The 19,511-nt window shown below is 44.6% G+C and overlaps 1 protein-coding gene across 3 annotated transcripts in view; it reads right to left on the bottom strand.

Annotated features, from left to right (window-relative positions):
* Nucleotides 1-19,511, bottom strand: part of LOC119966427 (ribosomal protein S6 kinase 2 alpha-like) — a 491,201-nt gene that overhangs the window by 180,847 nt on the left and 290,843 nt on the right. For all 3 annotated transcript variants that reach the window (XM_038798070.1, XM_038798079.1, XM_038798087.1), the window contains 3 exons: nucleotides 17,703-17,784; nucleotides 15,616-15,696; nucleotides 13,115-13,194 (listed from right to left, as the gene is read on the bottom strand). In XM_038798070.1, the coding sequence (XP_038653998.1) occupies nucleotides 13,115-13,194; nucleotides 15,616-15,696; nucleotides 17,703-17,784 (243 nt within the window). The remainder of the gene's footprint in view (nucleotides 1-13,114; nucleotides 13,195-15,615; nucleotides 15,697-17,702; nucleotides 17,785-19,511) is intronic.

The following is a 19,511-nucleotide window of genomic DNA, read 5'->3' as shown; positions in this document are numbered from 1 at the left end:
TTCCTGTATTTTCACTGACTGTCTCCCCTGGCTCTGATAACCCAGATATTCCTTCTCCTCGATGTCCACGATAGGCCAGATTCTGTTTTGCCAGAAAGGATATAACCTCGACAATCCGTTCAGTTATAGCTTTCCATCTTTTCTTTTCAGCAGACATTTGCTGTTGAAGTTCAGCATCTATCGTAGTTGAATGATGGAGTGGAACTACGAGGTTCAGGTATTCCCTCATGTGAGCTCTATGAGAAGGGCTTTTTTCATGGTCAGGTATTGTTGGATTTAATTTTCTCCAAGTGGAGAAACCGTCTTCCTTTCCAAAGTTTAACACAGACGACAAATGCTCCTTTGAAAACAAAAAGCAAACAAAACAGTAGCATGCTTTCCGATATGGAGAGTATAACAACCATTTTCTCTCCACAATTTCTCCGTTTGTGGAAACTTTATCAAACCACTGTTTGGAAAATGATCTCCCATCCTTCTCAGCAAATGGACCACTTTTATTCTGATATCTTTCAGGGCCATGTTGTAATATTGTCATCTTCAAATGATCTGGAATCGGTTTCTTCAAACAGCCAAAATCGCTTCTTTGCAAAAATATGCAAAAATCTTCTTTATTTTCTTCACATGGATCATCATCCTGACAACGAGACTGAGGAGAGAGAGTATTATGTTCTGACCGAGCTGAATCCGTATCAGAAAAATCCTTCTCTGCACCCACATCATCTTTTACTTCTCCAGGTTCTCCTACTTCTTTACTTCTTTTATCCATGCATCTAATGCCCCTCTTTGATGGGACTCTTCTTCGACTCTGGCCCTCTTTTTTTCCCTGTTCTGTGCTCCACTCGGTTGTACACGAAATACTCGTAACATTTCATTTTCTATCTCAAAAACCGTAAGACGCATGAGAAAATGGGGAGAAAATGGGAAGAAAATGGTAAACAATCGGTCAGTTGCAGACGGATAAACCATATTTCATTTCTTTGTTCCTTCGTATCAAATTATTTCACACTGATTCTCCACTGATAATTTTGTGCAATTTATATCATAGACTTGCAAATTAGTGGTATCTGTATTCGAATATTAGCATGTTAAGGAATAAATGTCTCCTATTCCGAGATTAAATGCCATAGCAGTCCTCTGATCATCCAGGCTTCACTCTTACTACATCCCACGTAAATATTTCATTGAATATCGCCAAAAAACCTATAAAAACCATAGTTACACCTGTTCTAGAGCTATTCACTGACATGAGTAGGTAAAAGAACTAATCTAGATGCACAAAAAGCTGAAGAAAAGACGAGTTATGACTCGAGGAAACGCAGGAACGAACAGCCATGTCTGCTTGTTGCTTTTGATGGTTGCACCACGTACATCATCCGCATGCATGTGGGGGGATGGGGAGAAGGACCATTTTCTCTAGACAGAAAGGGTACACCATGTTAAAGGAATAAAGGGCTAACAACTGCCTCTGCAGTGTGGTGAGCCTCCAAAAATTGATTTATCACCGCTGAAATTTTAAAATTACTATCTTATTTCCTTCTCTGGGGCAGCACGGTGGCCTAGTGGTTAGCACAACCGCCTCACGGAACTGAGGTCCCAGGTTCGATCCCGGCTCTGGGTCAATGTCCGTGTGGAGTTTGCACATTCTCCCCGTGTCTGCGTTGGTTTCGCCCCCACAACCCAAAAAATGTGCAGAGTAGGTGGATTGGCCACGCTAAATTGCCCCTTAATTGAAAAAAATAATTGGGTAATCTAAATTTTTTTTTTAAATTTAAAAACAAAATAAAAAAATTTTTTTAAAAATAAATTTTTTTTTTTCCTTCTCTGATTGGATGCCCCCATCCAATGGATGCCCGGGGCCAATGCACCGTCGGCCCCCCCCCCCCTGCACGCCACTGCTTCGGAGCAAGGTGGGGAGGTGATAATGAGCGTCGGAGCAGGAGGGTCAGAGCGGGCCACGGAATTGGGGGGGGGGCGGGCAGAATGGGCCTCTGAAGTGGGGGGGGGGGGGGAGGGTGGTCAGAGCACACCTCACAGTGGGGGCTCAGAGCGTATGTGAAATAGGGGTTGAGTGTATGAGGAAGACGTGTGTACGTGTGAGTCAGAGGGAGATGTGTGTGTGTGAGAGAGAGGGGGTGGTGTATGTGTATCTGATAGAAGTGTGTGTGTCTGATATGAGAATCAGCTTTCCAGCATCACTCCTCCCATTAAAAATAATTAAAGGAAAGATTTAATTTTTAAAATAACACCTTTTCAGATTACCCACTCCTAAAGTGGATACTGCTTCCAGGGTTTATTGGGAGGGAGAGCTTAGCCAGGGGTTAATATTCAGGGGTCATGTAGTTGGCAAATGTATATGCGACTGTGTGCCTCTTCCTAATTCCTATGGATAGATATAGCTAGAAAATACTTGTTTACATTTGATTTCTGTGTTCATACCTACTTTGTGGCAAAACAGGGGTATCAACCTTATAAGAATGCTTGGGGTTCTCTGATGCACTAGGCCGGCCACGAGGGGTCCCACAGCTGAGAAAAGTTTAGGAAACCCTGCTTTAGATCATAACCTCAGTCTCCGTCTTGCTCAGTGTGTTTCTTCCCCTTTTAAAAAAATTTGCTGGGTCATTCTTTCTACCTTTGTCCCTCCCTGTTGTATTTAGGTGGATTTTAAAAAGCAATTAATTCACGGCTCATTTGGACACAACCTTTGTCTCTTTACTATATTTCATTTCTGTGTCCGCATGTATTCATTACCACCCTCATTGGTCTTGCATCACAAAATCTTTTGTAATTTAATTTCTCCTGCCCTCCACCCTATCACAAACCTTCTCTTTTGTTCTTACTGCCTCTTCCACCCTTCCAATGCCTTAAAAACTCTTACATTTTTATCTTTCTTTATTTCTGACGAACGGTCATCAACTTGAAACGTTTAAACTATTTCTCTCAATCTACAGCACTTTTGTTCATATTTATATAACAGCTCTCCTATTTAAGAAGAGGCAGTCCCTTGGGATTGACTCGTTTCCACTCCAGCTCAATGGGTTTTGAGATAGCGGATAAGTCCAATGTGCGATCTGCCGTGGTGCTTGAAAGGATGGGTAGTTGGGCCATTTGGAAGTTTGAGCACTTCCTCTGATGCCTCAGCCTCACCTCTGCACATTTCTTTATTTTAAAAAATATTTTTATTCTCTTCCTTTTTCACATTTTCTCCCAAATTTACACCCACCAATAATAAACAATAATCAGCAACAAATATGTCACTCCCCATAACAATAACAATGATCCCATCCTCCCACCACATGTTTACATAAACAAATGACAAAAAGGAATCAGGAATCACCCATAGTCACCATTAACAAATACAGTCCCCCTCCCCCCAACCCTCCCACCCATCCCCCCAACTAATGTTCAATGTTATCCAGTTCTTGAAAGTGCATAATGAATAATGCCCATGAATTGTAGAACCCCTCCGTCCTTCCCCTCAGTTCAAACTTAACCTTCTCAAGAGTCAAGAATTCCAACATGCCAGGGCACAGGGTGGAGAGGCTACTCTCCATCCCAACAAGATCCGCCTTTGGGCGATCAACGAGATGAAGGCTACAATATCTGCCTCCACCCCGTTTACAACCGTGGCTGGTCCGACACCCCGAATATGGCCTCCAGGGGGCCCGGGTCCAGTTTCACGTGCACCATCTTGGAAATTACCCTAAAAACCTCCTTCCAGTAATCCTCTAGCTTTGGACAGGACCAAAACATACGAATATGATTCGCGGCCCCCTCCCCAACGCTCACACACATCTTCTACTCCTTCAAAGAATCGGCTCATCCTCGCCCTCGTGAGGTGTGCTCTGTATACCACCTTCAGCTTTATCAGCCCCAACCTCGCACACGAGGTAAAGGCATTTACTCTCCAGAGCACCTCACACCAGAACTCCTCCTCTATAACCTCTCCCAACTCTTCCTCCCACTTTGCTTTGATCCCTTCCAGTGATGTCTTATCCTCTTCCAAAATAGCTCCGTAAACCACTGACACTACCCCCTTCTCCAGCCCCCCTATCGTCAGCACCTCCTCTAGCAACGTGGAGGCTGGTTCCTCCGGGAAGCTCTGTATATCCTTTCTGGCAAAATCTTGAACCTGCATGTATCTAAACATTTCCCTCTGCTCCAGCCCATACTTTGTTTCCAGCTCCTTCAATCCTGCAAACCGACCCCTAAGAAACAAATCTTTTCGCGTCTTAATCCCCTTCTCCTCCGATTTCCGAAAATTTCCATCCCACCTCCCTGGCTCAAATCTATGGTTCCCCCGAATCGGCATTTCCCTTGACCCTGCCCCCAACCCGAAGTATCGGGAGCGGCGCTGTTGCTAGTGCTTTCAGTCCCGACCCTCTGCACAAACTCTCTTCCATTCTGACCCACTGGGAATCAACCCCTCTGACCCAGCTCTGCACCTTCTCCACATTCGTCACCCAGTAGTAGTACATCAGGTTCGGACCTTTGGGTCTTCCGAACCTGATGTAGGCATTAAAAAATGAACAGAAATCATGGCAACACATTCATTTTAACCGCCTGTACCCAACCCGCCAGTGACAGAGGGAGACCATCCCACCTTGCCAGATCGGCTTTCACTCTCCCCACCAAACTAGTGCTATTGTACCTGCGAAGCCTCCCCCACTACCGGGCAATCTGCACCCCCAGATACCTAAAGTGAGTCCCTGCCCTACGGAATGGCAGCCAGCCCCCCCCCCCCCCCCCACACCTGCCCCCACCCCCAGTCGAGATACCACAAAATACTCACTCTTGTCCAGACCCAAATACTCGCAGTAGCTCCAATATTCCCCCTATCGACACACTCGGTTCTGACATGTATAACAGCAAGTCGTCGGCATACAATGACACCCTGTGCTCTATCCCCCCCGCACCCCCCCCCCCCCCCCCCCTACTATTCCTTTCCATGCTCCCAAACTTCTTAATGCGATGGCCAACGGCTCAATCACAAGTGCAAACAGCAGGGAGGGCATAGGACTCCCTGCCTCGTCCCACAGTGGAGAGAAAAGTATCTCGAGCTGATGTTGTTTGTGCAGACACTCGCCCTCGGCTCCTTATATCGTAGCTTTACCCAGTTCACAAATCTTGGTCCAATCCCAGAACGGTCCAGAATTGCCATCAAGTACACCCATTCTATCCGGTCAAACGCCTTCTCGCCGTCCAATGCCACAACCACCTCTGTTTCCTTCCCATCTTCCGGTGCCATAACGACGTTCAATACCCTCCTAATGTTCGAAAAAAGCTGCCTCCCTCTCACGAATCCCGTCTGATCCTCACCTATCACCTTCGGGAGACACTCCTCCAGCCTACCTGCCAGTACCTTCGCCAATACTTTTGCGTCCACAACCCGAAGTGATATGGGCCTATACGACCCACACTCTGTCGGATCCTTATCTTTTTTTAGCAACAGTGAAATTGATGCCTGCCCCAATGTTTGTGGCAACACCCCCTTCCCTATTGCCTCTTCAAACATCCCCAACATCAGGGGTGCCAGCTTATCCTTGAATTTTTAAATAATATTCCATCGGAAACCCATCCGGCCCTGCCACCTTCCCCGACTGCATCCTCCCAATCACATCCTTTATCTCCTGCTCCAGCATTGCTACCTCTGCACATTTCTGCTGAAATTGTTCGGTGTTCAGTTTCTTCCCAGATGAACCTTCGCCATTTGGTGTTTTTTGAAAAATATTTTATTAAGGCACCGGAATGTGGCGACTAGGGGCTTTTCACAGTAACTTCATTGAAGCCTACTCGTGACAATAAGCGGTTTTCATTTCATAATTTCTAACAACAATTTTCAAGAGTAAAAAAAACAGGACAGATAACACCCACCCAACCAACAACCAAACCCAGCCAATGTGGCTTACATACCCCATTCTCCCCTTTCCCATTAACTATTTCCCACATCAACCAACTCCCCTATCTCCCTCTTTTCCTTAACAACCGCCCTCCCCCACCCCTTTATATCTGCTGACAGCTTAAATTTTCCCAAGAAGTCAATAAACGGCTGCCAGCTCCAGGCGAACTCCAGCATCGATCCTCTCAAGGCAAACTTGATCTTATCTCAGGGCGAACTTGATCTTCTCAAGCCTGAGAAACTCGGCCATGTCACTGACCCATACTCCCAATTTTGGGGTTTTACGAGTCCCTCCACGCCAATAAGATCCGTCTCCATGCTACCAGGGAGGCAAAGGCCAACACATCTGCCTCTCTCGCCCCCTGGACTCCCGGGTCTTCCAACACACCAAATATCGGCACCTCTGGACTCGGAACCACCCGTACCTTCAATACTGTGGACATAACATTGGGAAATCCTTGCTAGAATCTCCTCAGCTTTGGACATGCCGAAAACATGTGGACATGATTTACGGGCCCTCCCGCACACTGTACACACCTATCCTCCACCCCTTCAAAGAACCTGCTCAGACGGGCCTTCATCATATCCGCCCTGTGGACCACCTTGAATTGTATCAGGCTAAGCCTGACACACGACAAGGACCCATCAACTTTACTCGGGGCACCCTCCCACAATCCGCCTCTATTTCCTTGCCCAACTCTTCCTCCCATTTTCGCTTTACCTCCCCTATCGGGGGTCCTCCCATTCCATGAGTTCTTTATAAATATCTGAGACCTCCCCTCCCCCACTCCTGTTTTCAACACTACATTGTCCTGTATCCCTGTGGCGGTAGGTGCAGAAAGGTTGAAACCTGCCTCCATGAAAAGTCCCTCACCTGCAGGTAGCAGAACCCATTCTCCTTAGGCAACTCAAATTCCTCCGGCAAGTCCTCCAAGCATGGAAAGCTGCCGTCAATGAACAGGTCCCCAAACCCCTCGATCCCCACTCGTTGCCACCTCCGAAACCCCCCCCCCCCAGGACCCTGGCGCTGTGAAGCCACAATGCTATCCACTGTGCTACCGTGCTGCCCTAAACAAGAACCTTGGGAGAACCATCATCTTTACCGTCTGCACCCTCACCGCCGGTGACAACGGGAGCATATCCCACCTTCAAAAGTCCCCCTTCATCTGCTCCACTAACCAAGCCAAATTCAGCTTGTGTAGTTGCTCTCACTCCTGCGCCACCTGGATACCCTAATAACTATAACTCCCCCCCCCCCCCCCCCCCGGCACAATCACCTACCAGCCCTTTAACGCTCTCATCGCCAGGGCCAAGGCAAAAAACAGTGGGGAGAGTGGACATCCCTGCCTCGCCCCCCCCCGATTCAGGCCAAAATAATTTGAATTCACTCGGTTCATCCGCACAGACGCCACTGATGCCTGGTACAACAACTGGACCAGTCCACAAAACCCTGCCCAAACCCAAACCACCCCAGGACCTCCCACAGTACTCCCATTCCACCCAATCAAAGGCCTTCTTTGCATCCATGGTGACCACCACCTCCACCTCCCTTCCCTTGAAGGGCATTATGATCACATTTAGCAGCCTTGTAATGTTCGCCATTAAATGCCTCCCCTTCACAAACCCCGGCTGGTCCTCCTCTATCACCCCTGGCACACAATCCTCTATTCTTGAGGCCAAGATCTTGGCCAGCAGCTTGGCATCTACATTTAGAAGGGAGATTGGCCTATACGACCCGCATTGTTCTGGATCCTTATCCCACTTCACAATGACAGTGTTCGAAGCCTGTGATATCGTCGGAGTACCCCTCGCTCCCATGCCTTGTTAAACACCCTTGCCATTAAGGGCCCCAGCACTCCTGAAAACTTTTTGTAAAACTTCATTGGGTACACATTTGGCCCAACTGCATGTCTCCAACCCCTCCACCACTTCAAACAGCCCAATGAGGTACCTAGGCCCTCCACCAGCTCTTCCTCCACCCTCAGAAACTTCAGTCCCTCCAAAACCCACCTCATCCCCTCTACACCGGCTGGGGGCTCTGACTCATAACCTGCTGCAGAAGTCTCTACACACCCCGTTCACCCTCACAGAGTCTAAAATCGTGTTCCCCACTCTGTCTTTCACTTTCCCAATCTCTCTTGCCGCCTCCCATTTCCTTAACTGGTGTGCTAGCATCCTGCCAGCTTTCTCCCCATATTCATACACCGCCCCTCTCGCCTTTTGCAACCGCCTTCCCTGTGGACACCAGCCCAAACTACATCTGCAGCTTCTGCCGCTCCTTTCACAACCCTGCCTCCGGGACCTCAGAGTACCTCCTGTCCACCTGGAGAATCTCCCTCGCTAATCTATCCATCTCTGTCCGCTCTACCTTCTCCCTGTGTGCCCGAATTGAGATCATTTTCCCTCTCACCACTGCCTTCAGCGCCTTCCATACCATAGCTGACGAAACCTCCCCGGTGTATGTATCTCCGAATGGCCTCCCTCACCCACACACACCTCCTCCTCCGCTAATAGTCCTACATCTACATCTAATTTGCCCCCGAGTCCGCCACTATACTTCCCACTTCGAACGCCACCCGCTGATGAATCAAAATCGCCACCCCCCCTTGTTTTGGAATCTAGCCCCGAATGGAATACATGCCCTACCCACCCCTTCCTCAGCCTGGTCTGATCTACCCGCCTCTGGTGTGTCTCCTGTATCACTGCCTCTAAGCTTTTCAGATGTGTGAACACACGGGGCCCTCTTGACTGGCCCATTCAACCCTCACATTCCATGTGATCGGCCTGGCCCCTCCCCTGTCAGCAGACATCTACTACCCCCCCCCCCCCCCCCGCCCCACACCACACACACACACACACACACACCCCACTCCCGCCACTTTAGTCAATCAGAAGCCAGGAGCTCCCATGAGTCTCGAGAGATGCTCGATTTCTTCAGGGATTCTTTGAGGACATCTCTAAAGTATTTCCAGTAACCTCCTGAAGTCTCCTGCCATGTCCAATTTCCAAGCAGAGCAGTTGCCTTGGGAGTCAGATGTTAGGCATACAAACTAAATGCCCCATCCAGCAGAGCTGGTTTGGAGTGACAAGCATTTTGATGCAGGGCAAGTTGACTGGGAGAGGACACTGCCGCAAGATTTGGAGGATCTTGCGAAGGTATCACTGGCTTGAGTTGCCTGCTGTGAGTTGTCCACGTCTCTGAAGCATATAGAAGAGCGTAGATCATTGTTGCCCAGCAAACCATGAGACTTAGTCTTGGGTTTGAGATCTGTCTTCAAATACGCTTCCCCAGTCGGAAATAGTCCGAGTTCATTGGAAGCAATAACGAATTTTATTGTCTATGTCCACTGTCAAGAAATCGGAACACTCTTACCAGAGGTTGGAAACCACAAGTTCCAACATGCTCTGGGAGTTTCTGCACATGCGCAAATCAGAAACAGACTGCGCATGCCTCAATCAGCATTGTGAGATCTTCAGGCCAGGGACAAGTGCCCAATGCATCCATATGGGAAAAAAAACGTGCAAAACCCACTCACAGGAGTGGTGCGCCATAATGAGGAGTCCTGGGATAGGGAGGGGGGACAGAGGGAGGTCCCAACAGGAGAGTGCGTGAGAGCATGCGAGGGAGAGAGAGCGAGTATGAGTGAGAGAGCGAGAAAGAAAGAGAGAGATTACACCCTGAAAGAATTGGGGAAGGAGCTACCAAGGGTCGGAACCACCAGGGACAGGAGCAAAGAACATATCCAAACAGTAAACCTACTGGGGAAGGGGAACTTGAAGGCTGGGGAGAAGGTCTGGAGAACTGAAAAGACAGAGCAAGGTTGGTGACTCCATGCTGTAGGCTGTTAGGGGGAAAAAGGTTACCCTTTGGAACTGCTGTGGTGGCTTGGCAGGCTAGAAGAGCTGAAGCTGTGCCAGCAAATTGGTGGTGTAGTGCAGAGTTGGGAATCCAGGAGAACATGATCTCAGGAGATGAGCCGAAACCTTGGGAAGTGAGCATTTGTTGAGGCAGTCCAAGTCTGAGCGGCTTTGAGTGAATTCAGACATTTGAACTTTGAAAGTGAAAAGTTTTGAATCCCTCGTGAGGGAGACAGAGTTTATTGGAATTTTTAAAAAACATTATTTGTTCATGGGAAGTGAGTGTTGTAGGCTGTGCCAACATTTATTACTCATTGCTGTGGTTCACATATCTGGAGTCACATCTATGCCAGACCAGGTAAGGACGGCAGATTCCCTTCTCTAAAGAACATTAGTAAAACAGATGGGGTTTTATGACAATGAACAATGGTTTCATGGTCATCATTAGACTTTTAATACCAGATTTTTATTCAAATTCAAATTTCACCATCTGCAGTGGCGGGATTTAAACCTGGGTCCCCAGAGCATTCCTCTGGGTCTCTGGTTAACTGGTCCAGTGACCACCACATCACCGCCTCCCCACAGTTGACTCTCAGTTTTCATTGATGTCTGGGTGGGTTGCTGAGAAATCCAAGAGATCTGTCCTGAGCATATTTACCATTTCTTGTGCAGTGTATTCCATTCGGCCAGTTGCTTATTAATTTACATATACTCTAACATTCAGAATCAACATGAGGTACAAGATAGATATTGTAAACTGTTTAATTTTTTGACTGTGTATTAAAGTTTATTTTGTTTGTTCAAAAGTCATGGAATTTTGTGGCTTAATTCTCTTATGGACAGTACAGTAGCACAGTGGTTAGCACGGTTGTTTCACAGTGCCAGGGTCCCAGGTTCGATTCTCGGTTTGGGTCACTGTCTGTACGGAGTCTGCATGCTCTCCCTGTGTCTGCGTGGGTTTCCTCCCACAGTCCAAAGATGTGCAGGTTAGGTAGATTGGCCATGCTAAATTTCCCTTAGTGTCCATAAAGGTTAGGTGGGATTACTGCGTTACAGGGAGAGGGTGGAGGTGTGGGACTTAAGTGGGGTGCTCTTTACAAGGGCCGGTATAGACTCGATGGGCCGAATGGTCTCCTTCTGCACTGCAAATTCTATGTTCTTAGCAAATTCTTGGGATCACAAACTTTCTTTACTTTAAACAAAACATTACTGGTCTCTAGCCAGATCATAACATAAATCTGGGGGTCTGGTCCAGAATCATAACACTGCCTTCATCAAGAGAAAGTTCCAAATGAAGATAAAGGTCCACATTTTCCAAGAATTCACCGTTGATCTTAATTGACAAGGTGTGCCTCTACACTTTATTATTTTTTCAAAGACATTAACATTCACATCTCCCAATTATTTTTCTCCTTCTACTCTGGCTATGCATCACGCACCACCTGTGATCATGGCAGGTAGGCAACAGCATGAAAGCAGACCGAGAGTAATTTGCTTTCCATTTGGTTTGATGCCTGGTTTCTCCGCAGTACCTCCATACAATGGCATGGGTGAAATTTTAAAACTCATCAAAGGCTGAAAAGACTGCAAATCTCTAAGATCCATTGACATTATTCATTTGGTGCTTCAATATACTGTTCCACTGTGGTAATTGTGGACAGTTTTGTGTTATGGGCTTGTACTTTCGTTCAATCAATTAGCTAGAAATAAATTCCAAGGCAGGATTTACCAGCTGTTCATGCTGGTGGGAAATTCCGGTCTCACGCTGGCACATGGGTTTCCCAGCGACAAGGGGTGCTGTAACTGGGAAAACCGGTAGATACCACCGGTGGGCCACCTCCGTCGCCAAAAAACACATGATGGGTTGGTGGGAAAACCCCACCCCAGTCTCAGAGTTCAACCCAACTTGAAAAATCATTTTGTTTTTAAAACACATGTTTCAAAGAGCAAAAATGTAATAAAGTACTAATCTCAGCATGGAGTGTTTCAGTTGAAACTAAAATTAGATCTTGAACTGGTAATTGGACGAGATCTCACGAAAACACTGCAAACAATACAATCAACTGTTAAGTTCTTGAAGGATAATGAAACCATTTATCAGAACTCCTCCCCTCCTGCCGACTACACCAGTTGTTGGATTTAAAGCGTTTGGTTACCAGCAGCACTTTGTGATTACTGGAACTCAGTAGAAATTTAAGTTAAAACGTCTCAGGTGCAAATCAGAATTGTTTTATCTGTCTTCTATTGATTACAATTTGAAAGTCATTTAAAAGGTAATTCGTAGACAATTTGAAGCTTTCAAAGTATCACAGAAATTATCTTCTTGTTTAGGCAAACAGCTCGACAATAACTTTAAAAGTCAAAGTCTGAAAATGAAATATGAATACAGAGAGACAGTGAATAGTTCAGATCAAAGTATAGATGATTCTAACCTACCTAAAACTAACTTACCTACCTAAAACTAACTTACCTACCAACAAAACCTACCTAAAACTAACTGGAAAATGGCAGAATGAAACTCTTCAGTTATACTGTTTCATATCTGTCTTAAGCCACCTAATCACACCCCAATATAATCCTAATTGGTTTGGGTTAGACTCAAACACGTCTGATTTGACGGCAAGCCGTCCATCTTTAATATGTAACATTACTTCTAATTGTTGCGTATCTGCATACTTGTGTATGTTAAAGAATGCGATATTGTGCTTTATCAAAGCCAGCAGAAACTGGTTTTCTGATGACTTGACTATTGTAACAATGGAGACTTCATGTTACCGTGTCATGCAATGCTGGACAATGACTTGAAAAATGTAAATCAAACTGTTTGTTTTAATCTAGTAAAGTGAATTATGCTGCTTCTATGAAATTGTTATGTTTTGAGAATTTGGAATCAAATATATTTGATTCGATGTTCTAACTGTCTATTTATTAAAAACAAGGCAGCATAGTCTAGAATGTTTCAACCTGTATAAGTTATGGAATGTGATTCAGGCTATAATCACTAATGGCCCGAAATGAGAACAATAGAGCCTTTAAGTTACTGGGCTTTTGTCACCTCGTTGCCATGGATTCAGCCCTTGTCCTTGGAGAAATGTAGTGAAAAGTTTTTTGTCTTATCAGGCTTCTGTGTTACTTTAAAACTATGTAAATTAATTTGCAGAATATGTGTTTTTTAATCCTTAATTTAAAACTGGGGCTTAATATTTACGCTTAAACAGCTATCTTTTACCTATTTTAGGTATATTAGAAATACCTGTCTTCTACATTTCTCCTCTGCACTTCAAATCATCTTTACACAAGCTTTACTGGATTACCTTTAACTGGACAGTTTATCATACCAGAGAGATAGATGAATCATACCTCTTTAGAGAGTCGGGTGAAAAGATCACCTCCTCTGAGGAAGTCCAGGATGAGGTAAAGTTTTCCCTCCGTCTGAAAAGCTGCCAAAATAAGACATTTTTGTAAGATATGCTATCATCTCCTGAAACTGGTTAGGCAATAACAAGCAAATGACACAGGACAGGCTCTGGAACAAATGACAATTCTTTCAAGCGGTTCAAGTATTCATCAAAAGCAGGATGCAGATGCCAAAGTACTCAGGTTAAAAGTAAAACAAGGAAACACTAGCCCAAATAAAGAGTATCATACCGACTCCACTTTCCTATTTGGGATATTTAGTGTTAGCATCAATTACTTTCACCCAAGATTTCCATACTGATCACCAGCATAGTTTAAGTTAGAAATTTGTGAACAAGGTCAAATAGTTTTACAGTGCTCTAATCCATGGTATGGGCAAAAACAGTTTAAAATAATATGAATATTATATTCGCTGAATTTGATTAAATAAATGCACCCGTAAAATATTTATAATAGTTGGAACTAAACAGCAAGTCTAACAGCATGTGTGGAGATAGAAACAAAGTTAACATTTCAGACCAAAGACCTTGCATCAGAACTGGATTAGGTGAGATATGCAAGAGGTTTTCAGCAAGTACAGAGGCAGGGAAAGAGGAAGTGGTAAAGAACAAAAAAGAATGCCCATGAAAACATTGAAGGAGAGATTAAATTACAAACGGGATAACAGTACAAAACAAAAGATGGTGATAGGATAACAAAAGTTAGGTCTTGAGTTGGTGTAAGTGAGAAAACCAAAAACATAACTATCAGCTGCGGATCAAAAACAAAAACAGGAAAATTCACAAAAATAAAAATAAAAAATTTAAATGGGGATAATGGTCTGGTCTGAAATTGTTGAACTCAGTTTTGTGCTCTGAGGACTGTGAAAAAATTAGGTGCTGTTCCTTAAGCTTAAGTTGAGCTTCACTTAATGTGTAATGAGGCAGATTTAATAAACAATCTCAGAGTAAAAGAAAAAGTGATCACAACATTAAGTTTGAGAGTGAGAAACTTGGGTCAAAAATAACTGTGCTAAGGTAATTACAAAGGAATGAGGGCAGAGTTGGCTGGAGTGGACTGGGAAAGGAGTTAAGCAGTGATATTAATCAACTATTTCCTGACAGATCTGATAGGTAAAAAGGCTATTTTAATGTAAATATTAAGCCCCAGTTTTAATACCCATTTTAAAATGAGAATTTCAGCACTCATAACCTCAGGTCATAACAAAACACATAGCTTCAACAGAGACACAAAAAGCCTGACACATTCATAAACTAATTGGAGATAAAAACATTTTCATTAAGATGAAAAAGCTATTGTTCTAATAAACATATTTTCAAAGACAGTTTGACATTAAGAAATGAGCTGTACCAGTAATCAGATCAAGGCCAAGTAAGCACCATAGCAATATGGAGGCACCATTGTCCAGTATGTGGATAAAAGCAGTCAGCAGAAAACCAGTAGAAACCAGTCATGATAAAAGCACAGAATCGCATTCCATAACATGCACAAATATTCAACATGAAACATTCAGAACTTATGTTGTACATTAAGGATTGACAGTTAACCATTGAATCAATTGTATTTGATTCTAACCCAAACCAATTAGGACGACATAGGTGCAGATAGGTGGCTCAAGCCTGATAAGATTTCCTTTAAATATGATAGTCCGTATGGCCATCTTTATTCCGGGATCATCCTATACTTTGACCTAACTATTCGCTATCTCCATTTTCTGCCAGAGTTCTAGCATCAGCTGTTGCTGGATTAGTAATTTATAGATTCAATAGGCAGTCAGAATTCTGAGAAATAAATTGACAGGTCTGAGAGTTTGTGAAACAGGCTGAGTCAGCGGTCATTATGAAAAGTCATACACCAAATGTGTATACAATCGTTGCACCTAATCTATTCCTTCAGTTATCAGATGGAACCTTTGACGAAAAAAGGTAATTCTTGCTCTTCAATTCTCTGCCTGAAGACAGGTCTTATCACGCCGCTGCAATTTCCACCAGGCAGTTCCCAAATCCACTCCAGCTGTTGGTACCAATCTGATCCACACCAATTGTCCAAACAACTGACCCATAAGGAGTTGGAGTTATTACGGCAACATGCACTTTACATTAATTTTATAGTCTGGAGCTATAAATAGGGATGGTGGAGGCTCCAATATACATTCCATCACTGGCTGACGAGGAACCTCTTGCACTCTTACTGTTGTGTGTTGGAAATATTTGCAGATTTATACTGAATCTATTTGTCCACATTATATATGCATCTTCCTTGGTTATAAAGTCCTGGAGTGGAACGTGAACCTAGACCTTGTGGTTCAGAGGCAGGTAAGCTACCCTCCTTTCAATGTAAATACCTTTTGTTCAAATACTGATGAACCAATTATTTCTCTTTCAGATATAACCATATAACCTCTCTAATGCAGTTCCTGCCAAGGAATAAAACAAAAATCTCACCATAATGCAGCTTCACTATGAATGGATGATTTACATCCACCAAGATGTCTCGTTCCAATTTAGTGCGAACACGATCCCTCACTGCAACAAATAAAATTATGGTTGATACAGGGATTATGGCATCATAAGCAAATATCTTTACATCATTCAATACAAAATACACAACACATTAATACTGTTTTCCGATGGCATTTCCGGTGACAGCGGGCAGGAGGCAGCCACATACTGGAGGGCTCCCGTTCAGGAATAGAATTTTCGGGGTTTTAACATCCGGTCCCGGGGCAATGGAGGCTAAAAAAGCTGTAAGAAGGCACAGTGAGGAGAAATGTCCAAGTTGGGGAAAAGAACGGCTGTGATAAAGGGGGTTAATGAAAGCCCTCCAGGGAGTGGAAAAGTCAGCGTGGGAACTGTAAGGAAAGCGGAAGGCTGGGGCACCAGAGGAGGCCGCATTGCTCACGGCAGAAGAAATGACCAAGGTGATGGCCGTGTAACTTGAAAAACAGTTCACAAAGCACATGGAAGCGATGAAGAAGGAGATGGGGGCGGTATTGAACGTGCTGGTGGAGGAGACGATTGCGCCGGTGAGGGCGGCGGTATCGAGCGCAGCGGTGGAGTTGTGGGAGCAGGGTGAGACACTGAAGGAAGTAGAAGAGGCATTATTGCAGCACAGTGATCAACTCACCTCAATAGGGAAGGAGCTGCGGAGGATGATAGAGACCAACAAGTGTCTGCGAGCCAAAATGGAAGACCTGGAAAACAGATCCAGGCGGCAGAATCCGAGGATCATGGGTCTGCCCGAAGGGGTGGAAGGCCCGAGGCCAACGGGAGTATTTTGCCACAATGTTGGCGGAGCTATTGGGGGAGGGGGATGATCCCTCTTGATGCTGACTGATCGGGCTCACAGGTCGTGGAGGCCTATACCAAAGGCGAGTGAGCCACCAAGAGTAGTAACTGTTTGTTTCCGTAGGTACAGTGCGAAGGAGAAGGTGCTGTGCTGGGCAAAGCAGAAGCTGGAGATGCAGTGGGCTGGAGCTGGTATACGCATATATCAGTACTTTACGGTGGAGCTGGCGAGGAGGCAGGTGGCCTTCAGCCGGGTGAAGAAGGCACTGTCCAACAGCAAGGTGCAGTGTGGCGTAGTGTATCCAGCTAAGTTGAGGGTGACCTATAAATTCAACGACTTTTATTTTGGGACGGCGGAAGCGGTGGAGGGGTTTACGAAGGCAGAATTGAGAAATGGGACTGAGAGCGAGTCTTGTACCGGTGTAGCCTCATGTAACTATTTTTTCACTGCGTGTTGGCGTATGTACTAAATGAGTCAACGCTGTATATTTGGACAAGGGAAGAGTTGGGACTTTCATTGGCAATGATGGTTCTTTGGGGCTTGGGTGTGTATGCTGGGGTTGTGTGCTAAAGGGGATTTCTTGGTTTTCCTGGGCCCGGGCAAGGGGGAAGAAGACCCGGGCGGGGGCCTCATTGCTGACTGGTTTAAGCCAGTGAACTTGAGTGACGTGGGGGGAGGGGCTGCATCCATCAGAGCCTGGTAGAACAGGTTTCGGTGAGTCTAGCCGGGGTGAAAAGTTGTGGGAAGGAACCAAGGGAGGAGTTTAAAGAGGAAGTGGAGGGGAGGAATGTGTATGTGGTGGTGGTGGGGGGCCTACAATTCATGGGTGCCATTCACGGTACTCTTTTGGGAATTGGATGGCATTGAATATTTGGGAGGGAGGCGTTTGGGGGGTGGACTATATATGTCAATGGAGACCATAGATGATTCCTGATTCCTTTTTCTTTTTTTTCTCCTTGGGAGGTTTCGTTTTTATTTGATGCTTATATTGTCATGCGGGCCGGTGTTTGGGGGGTGATGGGAGGATGGGATCATTGTTGTTAATAAGGGGATTGACATTGTATTCGTTACCGTTTACTGTTTGTTGGTGGGATGTAAATTTTGAAGAAAATGTGAAAATGGAGAATAAAAATATATTTTTTAAAATACTGTTTCCCCCCATCCACCTTCCAACATAAGGCCTTTTAATAATTATCGCATCTTTTATGACAACCGTTTTATAGTGTGCTCAGCAGGGTCCTACCTTTCAATGTTGCTTTCTTCAGAACCTTCATAGCATAAAGCTGACCTGAATCAGGTGCTTTAATCTTTCTCACCAAGAAGACCTGCAAAAGGAAAATAGAAACTATAAACCATCCATTTGATTCGCAGCTTGAATCACTGTCTGTGCGGAGTTTGCACGTTCTCACCGTGTCTGCATGGATTTCCTCCAGGTGCTCTGGTTTCCTCCCACAGTCCAAAGATGTGCAGGTTAGGTGGATTGACAATGCTAAATTGTCCTTAGTATCTAAAAAGGTTGGGTGGTGTAACAGGGTTACGGGGCTAGGGTGGAGATGTAGGCTTAAGTGGGGTGCTCTTTCCAATGGCCAGTGCAGGCTCGATGGACCGAATGGCCTCCTTCAGCACTGTAAATTCTATGATTCTATACTGGTCCACTCAAGATTGCTTTTTGTGGTGATGAGATGGCTTGTATACTCCTAAGACCTCCTACTGTATACTGGCAGAAACATAACTCTTGAAATGACTGCCCAACAGACAAACTAAAAGACCATTGGTAGAAGGCTTGAGTTGGGAAAATGGTGTTTCCATGCAAAATAATCCTTTTTAACGGGCAAACAACCCAAAGACTGGTTATAGATTGGTAAATATAAAGAACAGCTGTGAAGCAAAACAACCATGAAAGGCAAAATGATACTCCAACAAAATCAGCACCTTGCTCCAGATAGCAAACTAAATTAACTACAGTGTTCGAAAACAAACATTGTTTTAAGAGATTTCTATTTGTATTGATAACATTAGAAATAAAGTATAGTTTTAAATGGGGATAATTTAATGTTTATGTGCCTGGATGGGTGAAAGCTGTAGTTAGATTCAAATTGTACAACGGTGTTTGTATGCGAGGGGATTGGTTGAGCTCCAATTGTGATTCTACTGTGTTAAAGGGTTGCAGCGTTAAGAGTAAATAAAAGCCAAGTAGTGATATACTCGTAGTGATTGCTTAGCAACTTGGGCCTTGTAAGGTAGAGAAGCTTTTAGGCTTTGATTCAGGACATTTGATTGCAGTTGGAGATAGATAGTGAGAGAGAAGGCAACTTTCACAGCTCTGCTAGAACTAGTTGGAAAGCTAGGGTGGGAACACCTCTCTCAATTTTGCTAAAAGAAAAGCCACACCATGTAAGAAACAAGTGCAGAGATCTGTAGAGCAACTAGTTAAGGAAACTAAAGAAATTGAGAGAGGTTTCCAAGAGGTCTGAGGTTAAAGATACTAGAACAGGGAACTGTTCAGTAAAGTCACAGAGTTAAAAAGGCATTGGATTGTGAGAAGCCACAAAGATATCTGAAATGATTTTCAGGTTTGTGAGATTTTACTACAGCCTGTGGAACACAAATTAATAAATAATTATGGAAATTGGTGGCTGGATCTCAAGAGTTGTAAAGACTGTGTAAAAGCAGTTAAGACAAAGGAAACCTGAAAGGAGAGATGTAGACTTCAGGACTGGATATGCTGTTAAAAGTGGAGTGGAAGCTTTGTTTAAAATTATTTGGAAAACCTGGTCTGGATTTTGGAACGCAATCCTCTAAGGGAAAGCATAGTTATGAGAAAAGGTTTCAAAGTGTGTTTTTGGGAGTAGAGTTTGGAAATTGTTGTATGACAATCATCTGGGGGAGATTCTGAGGCGGCATCCACAAACATTCACTTGGGTTTCAGAGTGGAGTGTGTATTTTCCCACAGTCATCCTGTGTGCTTAAAAGGGACTTTGTGTTAATGAGGCCACTGTAGATTAAGATGTACTTTGTAACCAGTGTTAATCCTAAAACCTGTGTGTAATTG

Source organism: Scyliorhinus canicula, chromosome 1 (genome assembly GCF_902713615.1).
Source record: "Scyliorhinus canicula chromosome 1, sScyCan1.1, whole genome shotgun sequence".
Classification (NCBI taxonomy): domain Eukaryota; kingdom Metazoa; phylum Chordata; class Chondrichthyes; order Carcharhiniformes; family Scyliorhinidae; genus Scyliorhinus; species Scyliorhinus canicula.
This window is presented reverse-complemented; position numbering and strand designations above follow the sequence as displayed.